General features: G+C 39.0%; 1 protein-coding gene across 1 annotated transcript; it reads left to right on the top strand.

Moving 5' to 3' along the window:
• The first annotated feature begins 616 nt into the window (after nt 1-616).
• Nucleotides 617-18,697, top strand: LOC108706793 (U6 snRNA-associated Sm-like protein LSm7). The gene is made up of 4 exons (XM_018243505.2): nt 617-774; nt 3,367-3,457; nt 5,902-5,973; nt 18,357-18,697. The coding sequence occupies exons 1-4, from the start codon at nt 769-771 to the stop codon at nt 18,497-18,499; spliced, it is 312 nt and encodes a 103-aa protein (XP_018098994.1). The 5' UTR covers nt 617-768; the 3' UTR covers nt 18,500-18,697.
• Nucleotides 18,698-19,026: the final 329 nt, after the last annotated feature.

Raw genomic sequence — 19,026 nt, 5'->3', positions numbered from 1 at the left:
CAGGCCACAGGCTTTTTTTAGGTGTATTACAAATTTACTGGAAGCTACATTGCCGGTAAATTTGTAATACCGGCCCCGGCCTTGGCTGTTGTTTTACCAGCTAGGCCGGTAAAATACCAGCCGGGTGGCAACACTATGCGTGACGCGCACCCCTCCGTACGGCCCGCATTGTCAGTGGCGCACTGGCTGCTGGGGGGACCCTGAGGGGACCCCCTGCTCCCCCGGTAGTTCCGCCACTGGCGTAAACCAAGAGAGCTGAAAAGCAGTAAGTAGTGTTCTGACTGATGTTAGCCATACAATCACACCACACTTGAATGTATGTGGCAGTTAGGGTTGCCACCTTTTCTTGAAAAAAAATACCAGCCTTCCTATATATTTGTCTTTTTTCCCTCTTAATAACATTGGGATCAACAATCATTTTTACCAGGCAGGTGGTAACCCTAGTGGCAGTGGGCTGAGGGCTTTATAGACACTATAATTAAGAAAAGCAGTCAATAAAGTTATTTAAAAGGGTAAAAAAACGTACTATAGACTCTTCCAAATCAGTGGGGGTGCTGGAGGAAAGTCTGGAATGCAAGTAAATAATACGTAGTTAAGCATTTTTTAAACAAGCTATTAATGTAGTGTACTGGTTTATTCTAGCATAACGTAAGGACACAGGAGGGAAGTGAGGAGGAGCAAGAAGATGCAATTGATGATGTGTACATATCCCCCCCCAGAACTGATTAAAATGGGCACGTCTGCGCCGAGGAACAGAGGCACGGGAAGATGGCGGTGAGTATGTTTGTTAGTTGTAGAATATGTGTGTAGAATATAGTGAGTTGCCTAGTAAAGTTGGTCAGTCGATCATCACGTTTACTGTGTATCATTGAACGGTTGTATTTATTGCTTAGCGGATTCACGTGATTAGAAGCTGTGAAACAAATGGGAGGTTATTAATGGGAACTGTAATTTGGTGTTGCTATCATCCATTTAGAATAGAGCGCACGCGGCAAATTATCCATACAATGATATATAGTGGCAATCGTGGTTTTCCTCATGTTATGAAGGGTTATCCACAAATTTCATATATATATATATATATATATATATATATATATATATATATATATATATATATATGTGTTATATCCGAATTAAATGTTTATAGATTGCGTGTATTTTATTTGTGAATGTATATGGTGACTGAAAATGAATGAAGCATTTGTAGACCATGGCAAATAATGTTTCTCAGTTCAGATTTAAGCACAACAGTTCTAAGGCCCTGATACAAGCGCCTGTTTCTGTTAACCCTTGGCTAACTGCTAACCAATGAAAACTTTTGTTACTATGGCATGTAATTGTTACCGAAGTTGTGCAAAGTGTGTAAAGAAGAAAAATATATTGTTTAAATTAACCTCTGGTGTCTGTCTCTGAGATTCATCTCTTACATGAGCTCAGTACAGGATTCCTGTTCTGCTATAATAATTGTCAATCACAACCTTATCTAATCTTTGGTATTTTGTAGCCACATTTTTTTTCAAATCATAGTACAGGTATGGGACCGGTTTTCCAGAGTGCTCGGGGCCTGGGGTTTTCCAGATAACGGCTCTTTCCATAATTTGGATTACTAAAAATGTAAAGTGTATTAAAGTAAAGAAAATATCATGTACTGTTGCCCTGCACTGGTAAAACTGATGTGTTTGCTTCAGAAACACAATGTGAAAAGTGCTAATTAGGGAGCACCCGCCATCACATCAGGAAAAGAAAAAGCACTAACCCTTAAAGTTGCACTCCCCATCCATCATAAGATTCGACCACTCAAGGAACCAGAAGAAATAAAACGCAACTTTTAATAAATTACATAATAGCGTCGTAAGTCCAGGATAGTACTAAAATAAGGTTAGGAACAGGGAGATGATTGGAAATAGGTTTAGCGATGTATACAATCTGCAGATTGAGTCTTAGACCAGTCTGTTAAATCTGCAGTTTAAGCACTAAAGTTACAACGGAATAAAGACAAGGACCATTCTACAGAAAACTGGAAAAGTAGGTCACAGACCAGCCTATTCGGCTAACCGCTGGAGAACTTCCAGATCTCAAATAACCAACCACCCCTTCACCCTCCGTTTTGCCCTCCCTTGCATGGTGAGAGAAGGGTAATTTGAATGGCAATTTCCCAAGGTAGTTGGCTACAAATTATACAAATGGGTCACAGACCCAATGCTGGTACGCTGGTAATACATTCCCCAACCAAAGTTGTTAGTAATGGCTTCAATATCTGGCCATCTGAGTGGTTTGTGAGGTCTAAGAGGTTGCACGCCATAGGCTCACAATGAGGGAAAGAGTAAATTCTACCCCCAAAAAAATACTCCGTTGATTGCTCCCCTCCCGGTTCAGCCGTGAAGCGAAGGCCAATATTAGCTGGTTCGTATCGATCTCCCTACCTAACTTATCTAAAATATGCCTGGTGCTCGTTTCACCCACTAGCAGCGGGCTTTGTCAAAGGCAAAAGTCTGTGACCTACTTTTCCAGTTTTCTGTATAATTGTCCTTGTCTTTATTCCGTTGTAACTTTTTAGTGCTTAAGCTACAGATTTAACAGACTGGTCTAAGACTGAGATTGTGTACAGAACTAAACCTATTTTTGGTCCAATCATCTCCCTGTTCCTAATCTTATTTTAATACTATCATGGACTTACGACTTTTTTATGTAATTTATTAAAAGTTAAGTTTTTATTTCTTCTTGTCCCTTGAGTGGTCGGATCTTATGATGGATGGGGGGGGTTGCAACTTTGATGGTTAGTGCTTTTTCTTTTCCTGCTTCAGAAACACTACTATAGTTCATATAAACATGCTTCTGTGTAACACAGTGGTGGAAAAAGGCTATGTGGCATACGTGAAATAGTGGATAACCGATAACACCATTATTTTCTACAGAGCTTATCTGCCATCTGCTCTGTAACCTAAGGCTTTTCTCCTTTGAATGGCTGCCCCCATTGCTACACAGCAGCTTATTTATATAAACAATACTAGTGTTTCTAAAGAAAACATGGCAGTTTTACCAGTGCAGGTCAACACTGCATTATATTTGTATTACATTAAAACACTTTGGTTTTTTGATGTATCGTCAGATATACTGTACAGGTAGAAATAATAGAATTCTACCTGTATCTGACGAATAAGCATTAACAATGGCCTATGTTTGGGTGCCTTCGTACGATATTATCTGTGGGTCTATGGCCTCCTTAAGTCTACTAGAAAATCATGTAAACATTCAATAAACCAATATGCCGGTTTTGCTTCCAATAAGGATTCATTATATGAATACTGTATATTCTAGTATTGATCTCTAAATGTATTAACATATTTGTTTACTTGTCACTAGGACAAAGAAAAGAAGAAAAAGGAAAGCATTCTAGACCTCTCCAAATACATTGACAAGACAATTCGAGTAAAGTTTCAGGGTGGAAGAGAAGGTATGCCTTCTAAAAAAAACAAAACAGTTTTTCAGTATTTTATACAATAAAGTTTTTAGGGTTGAACTTGATGGACTTTGTCTTTTTTAAACCCGATAACTATGTAACTGTGAATGAAGCTCTGAAAGTGCTTGGCCTGGATTTTTGTGAATTCCCAACAGTGGAAAATATATTACTAGTTTTATGTCTATAAGATGTATATAAAATATGTAAGGATATATATTAGGGTTATATCATTTCACATGTCTGTATTCTATGTTAATATTTAAGTAACACATGTTTAACAAAACTATCTTAGGGGCACATTTACAAAGCTCGAGTGAAGGATTCGAATTAAAAAAACTTCGAATTTCGAAGTGTTTTTTGGCTACTTCGACCATTGAATGGGCTACTTCGACCTTCGACTACGAATCGAACGATTCGAACTAAAAATCGTTCGACTATTCGACCATTCAATAATCGAAGTACTGTCTCTTTAAGAAAAACTTCGACCCCCTAGTTCGGCAGCTAAAAGCTACCGAACTCAATGTTAGCCTATGGGGAAGGTCCCCATAGGCTTGCCTGTGTTTTTTTGATCGAAGGATATTCCTTCGATCGTTGGATTAAAATCCTTCGAATCGTTCGATTCGAAGGATTTAATCGTTCGATCGAACGAATAATCCTTCGATCGTAGGATTAGCCCTAAATCGTTCGACTTCGATATTCGAAGTAGAACGATTTTAGTTCCTAGTCGAATATCGAGGGTTAATTAACCCTCGATATTCGACCCTTAGTAAATCTGCCCCTTAGTGTTAAATTAGTAATTTAGGTTGAAGGGGAAAAAAAAAGACCAAGTTCAGACTTTTATGGCTAAATGAAACCTACTTAACTGCCAATTGCTCCAGTATTTTGAATTCCTACTATGGTTACCAGATTATTTGAAAATCAGTAACACCCTCTAATACATTTAATCTGCAAGGCTGTGTTGTTTGCAAAATTATTGCATTTTAATTAATACAGCCCCTGCATTGTTTAAACCTCAAATTCAGACAGCAATCCTCTGTATTGTTCACTCATGTAATCCCCGATGTATTGTTCACACCCTAAAGCCCTGTATTGTTCACACCTGCGACCCAGACTGAAACTTTGTTCAACTGTTTACAATCATACAAACTGCTGGAGGGGCACCAGCACTGTGTCACTGTATGTAATACATTTTAGAGTGGTCCTGATAGGTTTCCCGGTCTCCTGCTCTGTTCTGCCTGCACTATGTGTGCCATACTCTGCCTGCCCAATGCTCCCTGTGTGTGCCATACTCTGCCTGCCCAATGCTCCCTGTGTGTGCCATACTCTGCCTGCCCAATGCTCCCTGTGTGTGCCATACTCTGCCTGCCCAATGCTCCCTGTGTGTGCGTCATACTCTGCCTGCCCTATGCTCCCTGTGTGTGCGTCATACTCTGCCTGCCCTACGCTCCCTGTGTGTGCCATACTCTGCCTGCCCTATGCTCCCTGTGTGTGCGTCATACTCTGCCTGCCCTATGCTCCCTGTGTGTGCCATACTCTGCCTTGGGACATAAGTCTGGTATTTATCTGGGGATTTGTTTGCATTTGAAAATTTTTAAGGGCCCCTAAAGTGTTAAATCATATGCTGGGGGGGGGGCGCTGTGTTATCGAAAAGGAGGAGAGGATGAAGTATATGGATTTAAGGGTATGTCTTAATTTAAGTTTTTTCACATATGAATGATATCCCTGTTGTGAGCAACAACCATGTGGTTTTTTGGTGTACTACCACAATGTGGACATGGTTTTGTAGTAATGTGGGTGTGGTTTAAAAACAGGGAGTGTCTAACACTGGCTTCCATTATCGGCCCCAGCATGTAGGCCACAAAAATTCTGGCCCTCTGTACCACAGAAGTCGGAAAGCACTGGTCTAGTAGATTGGAAATGCCATCAGAGCAGCAGCTCCATTGACCCCCCCCCCCCAGACATACATTTGTGCACCACTTCCCTGGTAACCTGCCACTGGAGGCAACGTTCTCAGTGGGCTACTACACAGATATTAAACAATTGGTGTCCAATTCAGCACCATCTGTAGAACTAGTGTATTGACACAGAATGCTCAGTTGATAGTGAGTGTTACTTATTGTCCATCTATCTTACCCAAGGGGAAGAAATTTTGTTCTGGTTCTCAAAATTATTGTCCTTTTCAGCAAACAAGAACTGCATAATGTGTATGTATCTATTAAGATTTTTGAATATTAGTTAGGTACACCCAAGAGAGAGGAGACTCACCCTGTAATAATGCCATATTTTCTTGGCTGAGCAGCCTCTTTCATATTAACAGATACGTTCTAGGCAAATCTAACCATTTTTGGATATGCTTAAGGTGCTGAACCATTTGGGCTGCTGTCTTAACACTTTTTTTTTTTTTTATCCTTTTGATTTTGTGCTTCATCTGATTAAAGCAAGTGGAGTGCTGAAAGGATTCGATCCATTGTTGAATCTTGTACTGGATGGCACAATAGAATATATGAGAGGTAAGTGATACATTTAAAAATGACCAATAACGCTTTATATACAGGTATGGGACCTGTTATCCAGAATGGTCGGGACCTGGGGTTTTTATGGATAACGGGTTTTTCTGTAATTTGGATCTTGATACCTTAACTTTACTAAAAACCTTCTAAACATTAAATAAACCTAATAGGCAGGTTTTGTTTCCAGTATCTTAGTTGGGATCAAGTACAAAGTACTGTTTTATTATTACACAGAAAGTTTTTTTTAAAAAAAAATTTGGATTATTTGAGTCTTAAGGTGGCCATACATGGATAGATCCGCTCGTTTGGCGATGTCGCCAAACGAGCGGATCTCCCTCCGATATGCCCACCTTGAGGTGGGCAATATCGGGCTGATCCGATCGTGGGCCCTAGGGCCCAACGATCGGATCCTTCACGTTCGCAAACGGGCGGTCGGATCGCGGGACCGCATCAACGAACAGATGCGGCCGCGATCCGACGGGATTTTTAACCCCATCCGATCGAGATCTGGCCGACTTTCGGCCAGATCTCGATCGGGGAAGCCCGTCGGGGGCCCCCATACACGGGCCAATAAGCTGCCGACTCGGTCTGTCGGCAGCTTTTATCGGCCCGTGTATGGCCACCTTAAGGGAGTCTTTCTGTAATTTGGAGCTTTCTGGATAACGGGTTTCCGGATAACTGATTCCATACCTGTATTTAATCTACATCACTCCAGAGTTTGACATTTACAAACCTTCTTTTAAACTGTTAAAATCATAATTCACCGCTCCTTCAACTATGTATTTTGGGTGTTCTATAGCTTCACAATTTAGTCATGTATGCAAGTACATGTGGACCTAACCAGAAATTATGCTGTATTTAGTTGTGATTTTTTTTTTCTTATAATCAAGAATGTGGAGCATTGTTAAAACACTCAATATTGGAGACTATAATAACTCATTTAATGCTTGTGATTTACAACACACTGGAACAAATTTCATACTCAAATTTTAGGAAACTGAATTTTTGCACCTTAATATATATGAAAAAATTTGGTTATGAGGGTCTGGCACAGATCATCTCAAAAAGTCAGTGACTGACAAAATATGGCCAGTGTTTTCCCTTGGATTAAAAAAAAAAATGCAGGGTGGGAAAAAAATTTGCCCGGTTGGGGAAAAAATAAATAAACCATGCCTCCCACTTTCCCCCTGCTTTAAAGATTGTTTGTTTAAACACTACACTGTTTATTTATATATATATATATATATATATATATATATATATATATATATATATATATATATATATATATATATATATATATATATATATTTTTTTTTTTTTTTTATGAGCACGGTGAGGGGGAGAGCAGAAATGGGTGGAGGGGGAAAATAGCTAAAGGTTGGCTGTGTGATGTGCCTGGCTAAAACAGCATAGGGGGTGAACACTACTTGACATTTAATGTTTAAGCAAGGTTTGTTTGATCAAGTTTCTGGATTCTAAAAAAAAATCTACCCTTAAAGGGGTTGTTCACCTTTTTCAGTTGCGTTGTTTTTCCAAAATTTCAAGTTTAATGTTCCTGTCTTTGGTGGTTAGTTTTAACCAGGCAGCTTTTTTTAATTTTTATTTTTTTTATTTTCTCATTGCCTTTCATTTCATTATGCTACCAGTATGTTGAAGGAGAACTGATGCAATTCAAATATTTAAAGGGGACCTGTCACCCAGAAATAAAAAGCTGTATAATTTAGGTAATTTTCAAATTAATCATGAAACCCAAATAAATTTTTTAACTATACATACCTGTTAGAAACGTATTTAAAAAAAAAAATCTCAGCTGTTTATCATATATTTCCTGCCCCACCTCTATGCCTTAGGCATGGAGGCAGGGCAGGCAATTGCTTTCACTTTCCATTCTGCACTTCCTAGATGTCAACTGCACTCCTCGCATTCCCACTTCTTCCTTGCCATCTAATTGTGCAGCCTGTTCATGGGCATGGTCATCAGATCCACAAAATGGCTGCTGCCTGCTTGCTATGATTGTGCATTTCCAAGATTGAAGGAAACACAATTTAAAGAATGTATATAGTGTAAGTAAAGCGTATTTTGCTTAACAAACCCTATAGAAAGGGATCTTAATCGGGTGTTCACAGGCACCATCTTCCACTACAGATCCTCTGTCACTTTGCCTATATAGAGCTTGCTGGAGGAGTTGAAGTGGATCCTTTACCTAGCTTCAACTGTGCATGCTTCTGTAGGCTAAGTGTCACAGAAGAGAATCCATAATGGGAGAATATTGCATTTGTGAACTCTGCTATACATGTTTATGGTAGTTTCGCACATAGGTACACTTTTCAGTGTAAGTGATGTTGTGAGGAAAGAGATTGGATTAGGCAATGGAGGCTAGTGGAGCGGGGCTGAGGTTTGGGCAGGATTTAGTTCTCCTGTAAACAAAAGCATTTAGAAGGACTCTGCAACAAATGTACTTGCTTTATATAAAGGGCTGGTGGACACTGGTTCTTCAATTATCCTTTCCCCTTTTCATAGCACTGAGAAACAGAAGGAAACCGAACATGTACTGTTATTGTGCTTTAATTGTGCTGTCATCCTTTATCCCTACACCCCATGCCTGTGTTTATGTACAGTTGTGTTCAGAATAATAGCAGTCCAACATCACTAACCTGATCAATCACTGTTTTTGGTAGAAATTATATTTCTATATGGCAAATAATTTACTAGTAGGTGTAATAGAAAACAACAGACCTAACAACATGCATGCTGCTGAGTCTGTGTTATTGAATTAATTGAGGCTTCTTCCAAATAATAGCAGTGTGGAGTTCAATTAATGAGGTCATTCATTTAGGGAAAAAAACAGGTGTCAATTACACCCCTTATTTAAGGAAGGAAGGTAGTAAATGCTGTGCATTTCTCTCCGAGTAAAATAGGTTGTTACAGACATTGTTCAGAAGAACCGCATACTTTGTTTAAAAAGTTGATTGGAGAGGCGAAAACGTATAAAGAAGTGCAGAAACTGATAGGCTGCTCAGCTAATATAGATCTCAAATGCTTTAAAACGATGTGGAAGAAAACCGGAAACTACTATGGATAGAAGAATAGCAAAAATGGCAAAGAAGAACAGCATACTTTGTTTAAAAAGTAGCTGGATACGCCAACGGGACGTATCGAGCTACTATTTTCCCAATGGGAGGGTAATGGGCTCTTAACAGGAACCTGTAATTAAGAATGGCATAACCTTAAAGAGAGAGGCCACCATTCACTTCTAGAAGTTAACATAGAGACTCCAGGTGAATACCACAGAAATAAGACATTTACAAGGATAAGAACAATCCTATATTCTAGACCCTATACTACAGAATGAGCTGCTCGGAATCACACATGCAAAAAGTCTGTCCTCATCCTACATGTAAAAAACCTAGCTGTATGTAAAATCAACCATCCTACACATCTGAACTCCATCAACCAAGCTGACCCTAGGACTGGACTGGTCATATGGTCTAAGTTACACAAGTGCTTCTAATCCACTAGACTAGAGCCATACTGGGTCAGATGAACTAGAGTGTACTTTAAAACAGAGTGTTTTGGCAGTGGGTGAGCTTTACAAGAAAAGCCATAGTTCTATAGAACAACTTAACATAAAATCCATAAAAACAAAGCAAGACCAATAGTAGTGCCATATCTTGAAAGTTCCCTAGACAGAGAGCCATGTGACTATGTACCATAGACACACCATGCTCAGCCAGGATAAATGGGAAAACCCCACAGTACAGGAAACAATCTGTTAGCCATGGATGAACAGCTAAAAATCATCCTGTTGGGAGCTTGACAAAATTGCAGTACAGATGACTTAAAATTATCTCCATTTAAAATTGAAATTTAGAGTTTTCTGAATCTGAATTGTTAGAATTTTTTACATTTAGGTGATGTATTGCAGTAATGCATCACCTAGATAAATTCAGGTTCAGTGTGCTAAAAATAAATTGCCATTCAACAGTCCCTAAGAGAGAAGAATACACTGGATAGTGTGTTTGTTAACTTTTCAGATCACAGTTATGACCCCCATTTGAAAGCTGGAAAGAGTCAGAAGAAGACAAATAATTAAACTATAAACAATTAATAATGAAGACCAATTAAAAAGTTGCTTAGCATTGGCCATTCTATAACATACTAAAAGTTAACTCAAAGGTGAACCACCCCTTTAAACTTAAATATTAGAAAAACTAACAAATAGAAAATAGTACATAATTGCAAAAATATGGGAACTTCTTTCTTCTAATTGCAGTTTATTTTCCAATGTCCGATGAAAGGATCTACTGGTGAATAAAACAGAGAATTTGTTTAGTTCTCTTAAAGAGGTTCTCATTCATTCATTCATGTTTTTAAAAAATGTATCTATGAATAGCTCTCTTCCAACAGAATCCTTCACTGGAATCCATTTTTTATATTTAAAATCTTAACATGGGGCTATACAGTTAACTGCCCCCTGACACCTGCATTGCATAAAGTGCTTCCATGCCCCACATTGTGGTAGATACTTGAACAGCCCTCAGTAGTAAGAATCCAAGTTGTGTCTTACATTTTGGAGTAAACTAGTGTAAAGGAAGAGTAACACTATTATAGTTTATAGAAACAAGCTGCTATGTTTCAATGGGAGCAGCCATTCAAGCTGGAGAAAAAGCACAGGTTACATAGCACAAAATTTGTGTTTTAAAGGATGGACAATATAATGTACTTTTGCACTGCAGTAAAAAATTACACTTTACACTTCAATATTCAAAATAGAAAGTCATTGGAAAAAGTTATTTCCGGCGATCTATCTGAAAACAACTAGTTGTCTGAAGGTGAACAACCCCTATATGTAAAATATATTTTACAAGTAGCATATTAAAGAATCTTACCAAACTGGAATATATAACACTAAATATTACTCTTTTACATCTTTTCCCTTGAGCCCCCCATTTTATGATATTTCCTGTACTCCCTCATGGATCACTTGACCAGAAATACTACAGCTCTAACTGTAAAAGGAAGAAGTGTGGAAGCAAAAGACAAGTCTGTTAATTGGCTTGTGACCTAACATGTATGGTTGGTTTGTTTATGTGTACTGTACAATCCCAAGGGAGGGCCCTAAATGTCAAATTATCTATTTCGAATTACCCAATTGCACATACAGTACTACTATACAAGTATATTATTATGAAAATGGTTTATTTAAATGAAGTGGGGTTTTAACGTATGAGTTTTTTTTTTATGCAGTATGTTTTTATAGATTGTTCTGCAGTCTGACTGGGCCGGTGGGCTGCTGGGGGAAAAAACAGGACTGGGGTGGGGGGTGCGGGGTCCCTGATGTGGCAGGCCTGGTGGGCCCTGACCCCCCCCAATCCGACCCTGTTGTTCGGGGGTATAATTTTCATTTAATCAGTTGGTACCATAAAAGAGAAAAGCGATTCTAAAACTGAAACAAACTCTCAAACTACTATATTCCCTTGTAACCAAAAATACTATTTTTAGTGAAACCTCCATCAGCGGTTCCGTTCAGTTCTGTGGTCTTCGGTGAAAACCTATGCATTAAAGTAATGATCTTAAGGTGCTAAATTTGCCTTTCTCTTCCACAGTTTCAACTTGAAACATTGCTCAAAACATACAAGATGCAGCAAGTTAATTTCTTCCAAAAATAAACATCTATAAAATAAAATTTAAATCATAATGGAGGATGTAATATCACATTGTAGCATAGCTTCCCCAGTGGCTATGTGTACATGTGAGCCTAACAAAGTCAAACATAGCTGTGGGAAGAAGGCTATTTTCAGAAGGGTATTGGCACAATAGACAATTCCTAGTGTATTGGAACCCCCCCCCCCCAAAAAAAAAAGCTAGACATTGCTCCTGTTCAAAGTAATTGAGAATCTCTGAACGTCCTTTCAAGTGTGTATTACTTGAGTATGGATTTTTTTAGAGATGCATGTTTATGTGGATTGCTGCACAAAACCATTGCCAGGAGTGTATGGCATTTATTGGCATCTTCATGTTGTAAATCCTACAGTGACTATATAAAATGTAATATTAAAGCCAGATATCTTAACAGTTGCTATAGTACTTCATTGTCCTACAAAACTGACTTCTGGTCATATTTGCCACATGTGACAATATAACCATAAGTTTGGTTTGCTATTATGATTAAAATGTCATTTCATAGATGTTTATTTTTGGAAGAAATTAACTTGGTGCATCTTGTTTCAAGTTGAAACTTTGATAACGGTTTGATATGTAAGTTTACATAATTTTCAATTTGTAGCTTATTTCTGAGATATGTATTTTCAGAATGCTAATAGCAGGCTTTTAGCTCAACGAAGAGTCCACAAGCCTAGCGTTAACTAAATACAGAAAAGTGCATGAACAGTTTAATTGACCTTGAAAGAGAGCACTTGAGAGCCTGGTATTAACAGGATAAAATACTAATATCTTGCTTACCGTATATACCGTATACCGTATAAGCCGACCCGAGTATAAGCCGAGGTACCTAATTTTACCTACGAAAACTGGGAAACCTTATTGACTCGAGTATAAGCCTATACTATATACTTGCTATAAAAGTAAAACAGAAAGTTATCAAGATTGGTGCGCTCATGTTTGAAAAAGTTAATTGCTGGTACCTAAATAAAAGATAACAAAATATAGGGGTACAGGGGTAAATGAAACATTGGATCTTATTGTAATCATAAGGTTAGTGTTAGGGTAAGCTATAGGGTTACTTAGAGTGGAGGATGAAGGCAGGGTGACAGAGAATGGCAATGTGTGGCTACAGTTCAGGTACACCTGTTCTGATAACTGACACCTGCCACAGTAAGAGTCACATAAAGGAAAAGCTAATTGCCAAAGGATGTCTTACAGGCTGAGGGCTTCCCTGCATATAGAAATATTATTTTTGGAACCCTCTATGATACGTGCATGCACTTACAGCAATGTGCAACACAGGAGAAAGCAGATGAGATAGATACAAATACGTTTTTATTTTTCTCTAGTACGGTAATAGAAAAATTAAAGTAATCATACACCTCCACATCACAAGTTACACAGCAACTTACATGTTGTAAGTCCTTTTCACTGGGTGAAGGGACAGAGAAACCCAGACTGACCAGCAGGAAGTTCCATGTGACGTACACTGTGCCGAGGAAGCAGCTCATTCCCCAGGGGACTGTAGAGGCGGGGTGGCTGCATGTTCCGCTACATGTTCCGCTTTCCTTTTCACTGGGGGAAGGACAGAGAAACCCGGACGGACCAGCAGGAAGTTCCATGTGACGTACAATGTGCCGAGGAAGCAGCTCCAGGGGACTGTAGAGGCGGGATGGCTGCGTCTGACAAGAATAGAGTGCAAAGTGCAGAGCATCGTGTTTTCCTGTGCCCTTTCCCTATGATGTTTAGGGGAAAGAGAAGCGGAACGATCCTTCTCGAGTCTGCTGTTCCGGCGGATCCTGTTTGTTGGTGCACAAGGTCTGTTGCGGCCGAGGAGGAGCAGAGCTGAGTCAGTCTAAGTACTGTAATCCTGTACGAACTACTTCACGTGATTATGTATTTTTTGATATGTGAGATTGCAGTTTTGTGGCAATAACCTTTCCAATTCTGAGCGCATCGGTGCACCATTTGACTCGAGTATAAGCCGAGGTAGATTTTTTTTCAGCACATTTTGGGTGCTGAAAAACGGCTTATACTCGAGTATATACGGTACATTAAAATAGAAATGTAATGTAAATTGCAAAAATATGCTTGCAACAAAGAACTTGTTTGAGGGAAAAAGTCCTTTTGCTTTTTCATTGCTTTGAAAAAAAAAAAAAAAAAACCAGTGTAGTATTTGTTTATGGTATGTAAGCAGTGATGTAACTATAGAGGAAACAGACCCGTTGGGGGGGTCCAGGGAAAAGAGGGACACAAACAGCAGAGCTTCAGAGTCTGAAGCAATTTTGGTCATCGGGAGTCACCAAAAATGTACTGCCTTGGACTCCTACATGCAATGAAAATAATCAAATCAGATTTAAGAGCTTCTATGAAGATGAATATGGCAGAAGCAATTCTGTTCCTAAGAACAATATTTCTGTTGATTTTGGATCGTTTTTAACAGCTATTCTATAGCTATATACCATGTTCAATTAATCTATAAGTTGTTTTAGGTTTTCCGATTGTTATTGATTTTGGTTTCGAATTACCACGGGATGTGATTTTATATTTTTGAGTTTTGGCATTGATATAATGCTGTGTAATGTGTGTACTTAACTTCTTTCAATCAACATTAAAAAATACATTAGAAACAATAACACCAAAAAATGAAAGTGTTTTAAAGTGATTAACATATAATATACAGTTTGCATGCACTGGTAGCCACGGGGCAGCCATTCAAGCTGGAAAAAAGGAGAAAAGGCACAGGTTACATAATAGATAGAAGATGAGCCCTGTCCAATACAATGGTGTTTTATCTATCTGCTATCTAACCTGTGTCTTTCTAACTGTTTTTCCTCCGCTTGAATGGCTGCCCCATGGCTACACAGCAGCTTGTAGCCATTTTCTGTTTTCTGATTATATAATTAATTGCACAGTTTGGGCCGCATGGCCACTGCAGTGTTAAGTATAGTTGTAGCTATAGTGCAACAAAGTGTAAAAATCACAACTTAAAAAAAGTGTGTACAAAAGAAAAAACAAAGAAGAAAACCAGTAACTGGTAAATACATACAACCATAACCTCAATCAATATAAGCATACGTAATATCAACAGGTATCAATCGTGATCACAGTAACAATGCACAATTTTCCATAAATGGCCCAAATATGGGTATTATTAGAGGTTTTTGGGTGAACCTTTTCATATAGAGAGTAAATTGACAGATGATGGATTTGGGTGTCTGTAGAGCATTCAGGGACTCCAGATCTTCAGAAGCTTATGTTTCTGAAGCAAAAGGCTAGATAATTTTTGATTATCATTATCCAATCTACTTTCTCTTTAAATGCATGAAAATATAATGTCGAAGATTTCCACTCTTGAGCAATAATTTGTTATGCAGCTACAAAAATATTGGTAAGCAATTTATGTTTGGATTTCATAAGTTTTTCACATCTTCACGAGTGCCTGCATGGGGTCGCTTTTATGGCTGATCTAAAATAAGGAGAAAATGACATCTGTGGACATCCTCTAAAACAGTTGGCATTTACATTTTTTACATATTGAGCAATTGTCTGGGGGGTCAAGTACAACCTTAGCATCACTTTATAGGAGGCTTCAAATAATATTGTATTAACTGAACTTTTTAGTTAGCAGCCAAATCCTGGACCAATCCTCTGGGTCGACAGGTTGACCAAGGTCAGTTTCCCAGTCTACCATATAAGAATAACAGTGATATTGTGTGGAGAGGCCGAGAGGTTTGGATACATCTCTCCAGATAGGACATACTACTAGATACATTCAACCAGTGAGTTTCGAATGTAGCTGCATAATGTAGAATTTAATTTGCCCTATATGATTCTATAGTAGGTAGTTGTAAATGATCCTGGAGGTAAGCCCTAGTTATTGGGCCTCTCGCTGTAAAAAGGTGTGTTATTTTGTCTAATTTGTTGTCGCACCACCACTGGAAAATGTTTTGACCTGGTGGGAATGACTGATTTTGGAATATTGGAACTGCTGGGGACCAGTGGGTCAGGAGACCTGTTCCATATATTAAAGGTGGTTTCCAGGCAAGGACGGACTATAGAGTTGGGGTCTGCTAAGCTAGTGTAAGTAATTCTAGAGCAACTGGACTTGCTGAGTAATCATTGTAACTTCTGTTCAAAGGACTAGATTAGTGGAAGCGTTTATATGCTAGGAACTTCCCATACCAATCACAATGGCCAATTGTAACTTTTCAGAGAGGTGATAGTTGAAACTCAGAGGTTCGAATGCTGTTTACCGTATATACTCGAGTATAAGCCGAGTTTTTCAGCATCCAGAATGTGCTGAAAAAGTCTACCTCGGCTTATACTCGAGTCAACGGGCGTTAGCTGAGATTGCAGTCACTGCTAATCATTCCTATACCAACAGAGGACGCTTTGGGAGAGACTGCAATATGACACAGCGCCCTCTGTTGGTTATATCAAAGAATAACAGTGACGGCAATATCACACAGCGCCCTCTGTTGGTTATATGAAAGATTAACAGTGACTGCAATATCACAAAGCTCCCTCTGTTGGTTATATCAAAGAATAACAGTGACTGCAATATCACACAGCACCCTCTGCACATGGTAGTGGGACAATGCACACAGTAATCCGTTTGGCAATTCTCTGTCACCATCAACTTTGCAAAGAAGTCCGGTTGATCGCTGGGGGGGTCGCTTTGGCGCAATGGGCGCTGCTGGGAGACAGGGCTGTAGTTGTGTCTAGGCTTATACTCGAGTCAATAAGTTTTCCCAGTTTTCATAGGTTAAGTTAGGCACCTCGGCTTATACTTGGGTCGGCTTATACTCGAGTATATACAGTAGTAACTGTGATAGGAGTACCAAGGTATCATGCAACTCCTAGAACCAGGAGTTACATGATTTAATATCCTATATTTTCAATAAAGTATCCTGTAGCTGCTGTTGTAAAGTTATGTCTATATTATATAATATAAAACATTAATATATTATATAAAACTATCCAGCCCAATAAATTCCATCCAGGATGTGGCATCCTTGCAACAGGATCTTCACGAACTGGCAATCTGGGCAGCTAAGTGGCAAATGAGATTCAATGTTGATAAATGTAAAGTCATGCACCTGGGATGTAAAAATATCCAAGCCGCTTATACCCTTAATGGGACTGCACTAGGCAAATCCATTATGGAAAGGACCTTGGAGTCCTTGTAGATGATAAACTTGGCTATAGCAAGCAATGCCAGTCAGCAGTATCAAGGGCAAACAAGGTTTTGAGCTGTATTAAAAGGGGCATTGATTCACGGCAGGATGCTGTCATTCTTCCACTTTATAGAGCACTGGTAAGGCCCCATCTAGAATATGCCGTACTGTTTTGGTCTCCATCACTCAAACAGGACATTATTGTATTGGAGAGGGTACAGAGAAGGGCAACTAAGCTGGTAAAAGGTATGGAAAATCTTAGCTGTGAAGAAAGACTGGCCAAATTGGGGATGTTCAAGCTGGAGAAGAGGCGTTTAAGGGGTGATATGATAACTATGTATACATATATATGGGGATCATATAATAATCTCTCTAATGCTTTATTTACCAGTAGGTCTTTCCAGCTGACACGGGGTCACGCATTCCATTTAGTAGAAAAGAGATTCCACCTAAATATTCGGAAGGGGTTTTTTTTTTTTTTTTACAGTGAGAGCTGTGAAGATGTCGAATTCTCTCCTGAATCAGTTGTACAGGCTGATACATTAGTTGGCTTTAAGAAGGGGTTGAATGGCTTTTTGGCAAGTGAGGGAATACAGGGTTATGGAAGATAGCTCATAGTACAAGTTGATCCAGGGACTAATCCGTTCCGTTGTTGTTGTTGTTGTAGGAGAGTTTTGAACTGATCAAGCAGTACTTTATCAGGGATGGGGTCGCTCACCTATTGTGTATCCAGGATGTGGAGTTCTTGTGAGAAATCACCAGGTGCGTCACAAGTCTGTGCGGACATGGCTGGTGACGGTGGCAATGCAGAGTTGGGGAGTGGGCCTCAACAGGCTGCACCCGGGTCCCCAAAGTTTACTTTTTTGCTTTGTGGTATTGCCTCCGCTTGCTACCGGGTCTAATCGAATGCCTGTGGAAATTGTTGTTCTGTTTCTGCTCGGTGAGTGAGCAGCAACTTTAATGTGTGGCAATCTTGGTTGCTGCCACCAAGCCCCTCCAGTACAATATATTTTAATTACCTTGATACACATTGGTGTTATTTTAAAAACAGAGAGTTGAGTCCGAGGTACCATAAAATGAGGAGTCGAAGTATTTGTACCGACTCATTGCGCACCTGTGCCTGCAATGGCGGGTGCTCAAGCAGGAGGGGAGAGCCGGGGAAGTTGATTTCCGTTCAGGTGCACAGGCATGTGTGCGGGAGGGAGGGGAGAGCAGGGGAAGATGCTGTAAGATTTTTTTCATTGCAAGACACTGTGGGGCAGATTTATCAAAAAGTTTAGAGCTTAATAAATAAAAGCTCAACCACATTTTATTAATTTCTATGGCATTTTTAGAACCGTATTTATCAATTGGTTACCACAGGACTGAGAGTAGTGCTGAAAGACATGGGAATGAATAGAACATGGGATAATTTTTATTTATTAAGCTCCAAACTCACAGTTTGAAAAATCTGCCCCTGTATGTTGGACTGAATGTTTAAATAATATAAAAAGAGTAGACATTATCACTATTAATACGTGTGTTTTTTCCCTGTAGATCCTGATGATCAGTATAAATTAACAGAGGACACACGACAGTTGGGTCTGGTAGTCTGCAGAGGAACATCTGTAGTATTGATTTGTCCACAGGATGGCATGGAGGCAATCCCTAACCCTTTTGTTCAGCAACAAGAGGGTTAATGAACAATATAAAGTTTCAATATAAAGTTTCATCTCCCATATTTCTTTGGTAGAAAGAACAACTTCAAGTTGAAGATTATGGATATACTGAGTTGGTTTTGTTTATTTTATATTGAACACATTTGTTTTGTTTTTTTTAAGGCAGAGGTGCTATTTTAGCAGAGCCAACATATTTCAAATATACTGATTTTTTTTGAAGCCTTATGTGTTGGGTTTTTTTTTTTGTGTGTGTCTACTACTCTTATTACCCATATGTCTACATTGTCTCCCAAAGTGGTAAATCTCCAACAGATGGATGGTTTTATTTGTGTTTCTTTGTAAGTCAACAAATTTGTACCACCCCTTTTCACAGTTGTTGCCTTCACCAGTATATACCAGATTCTGTGCTACCTAAGAATACTCAGTCTTGCTAAAGTGCTGACCAGAACAGGGGAAGTTGCTGCCATCTCTAGCAAGTGTTCATTATATATAGTCTAGTTCACTTCTATTAAAATCAATAACCGTTTATGAACATGGCAGAAAATCAC

Source organism: Xenopus laevis, chromosome 1S (genome assembly GCF_017654675.1).
Source record: "Xenopus laevis strain J_2021 chromosome 1S, Xenopus_laevis_v10.1, whole genome shotgun sequence".
In the NCBI taxonomy this organism is placed as follows: Eukaryota; Metazoa; Chordata; class Amphibia; order Anura; family Pipidae; genus Xenopus; species Xenopus laevis.
The sequence above is the reverse complement of the archived record's forward strand: the minus strand, read 5'-3'. Positions and strand labels throughout refer to the sequence as shown.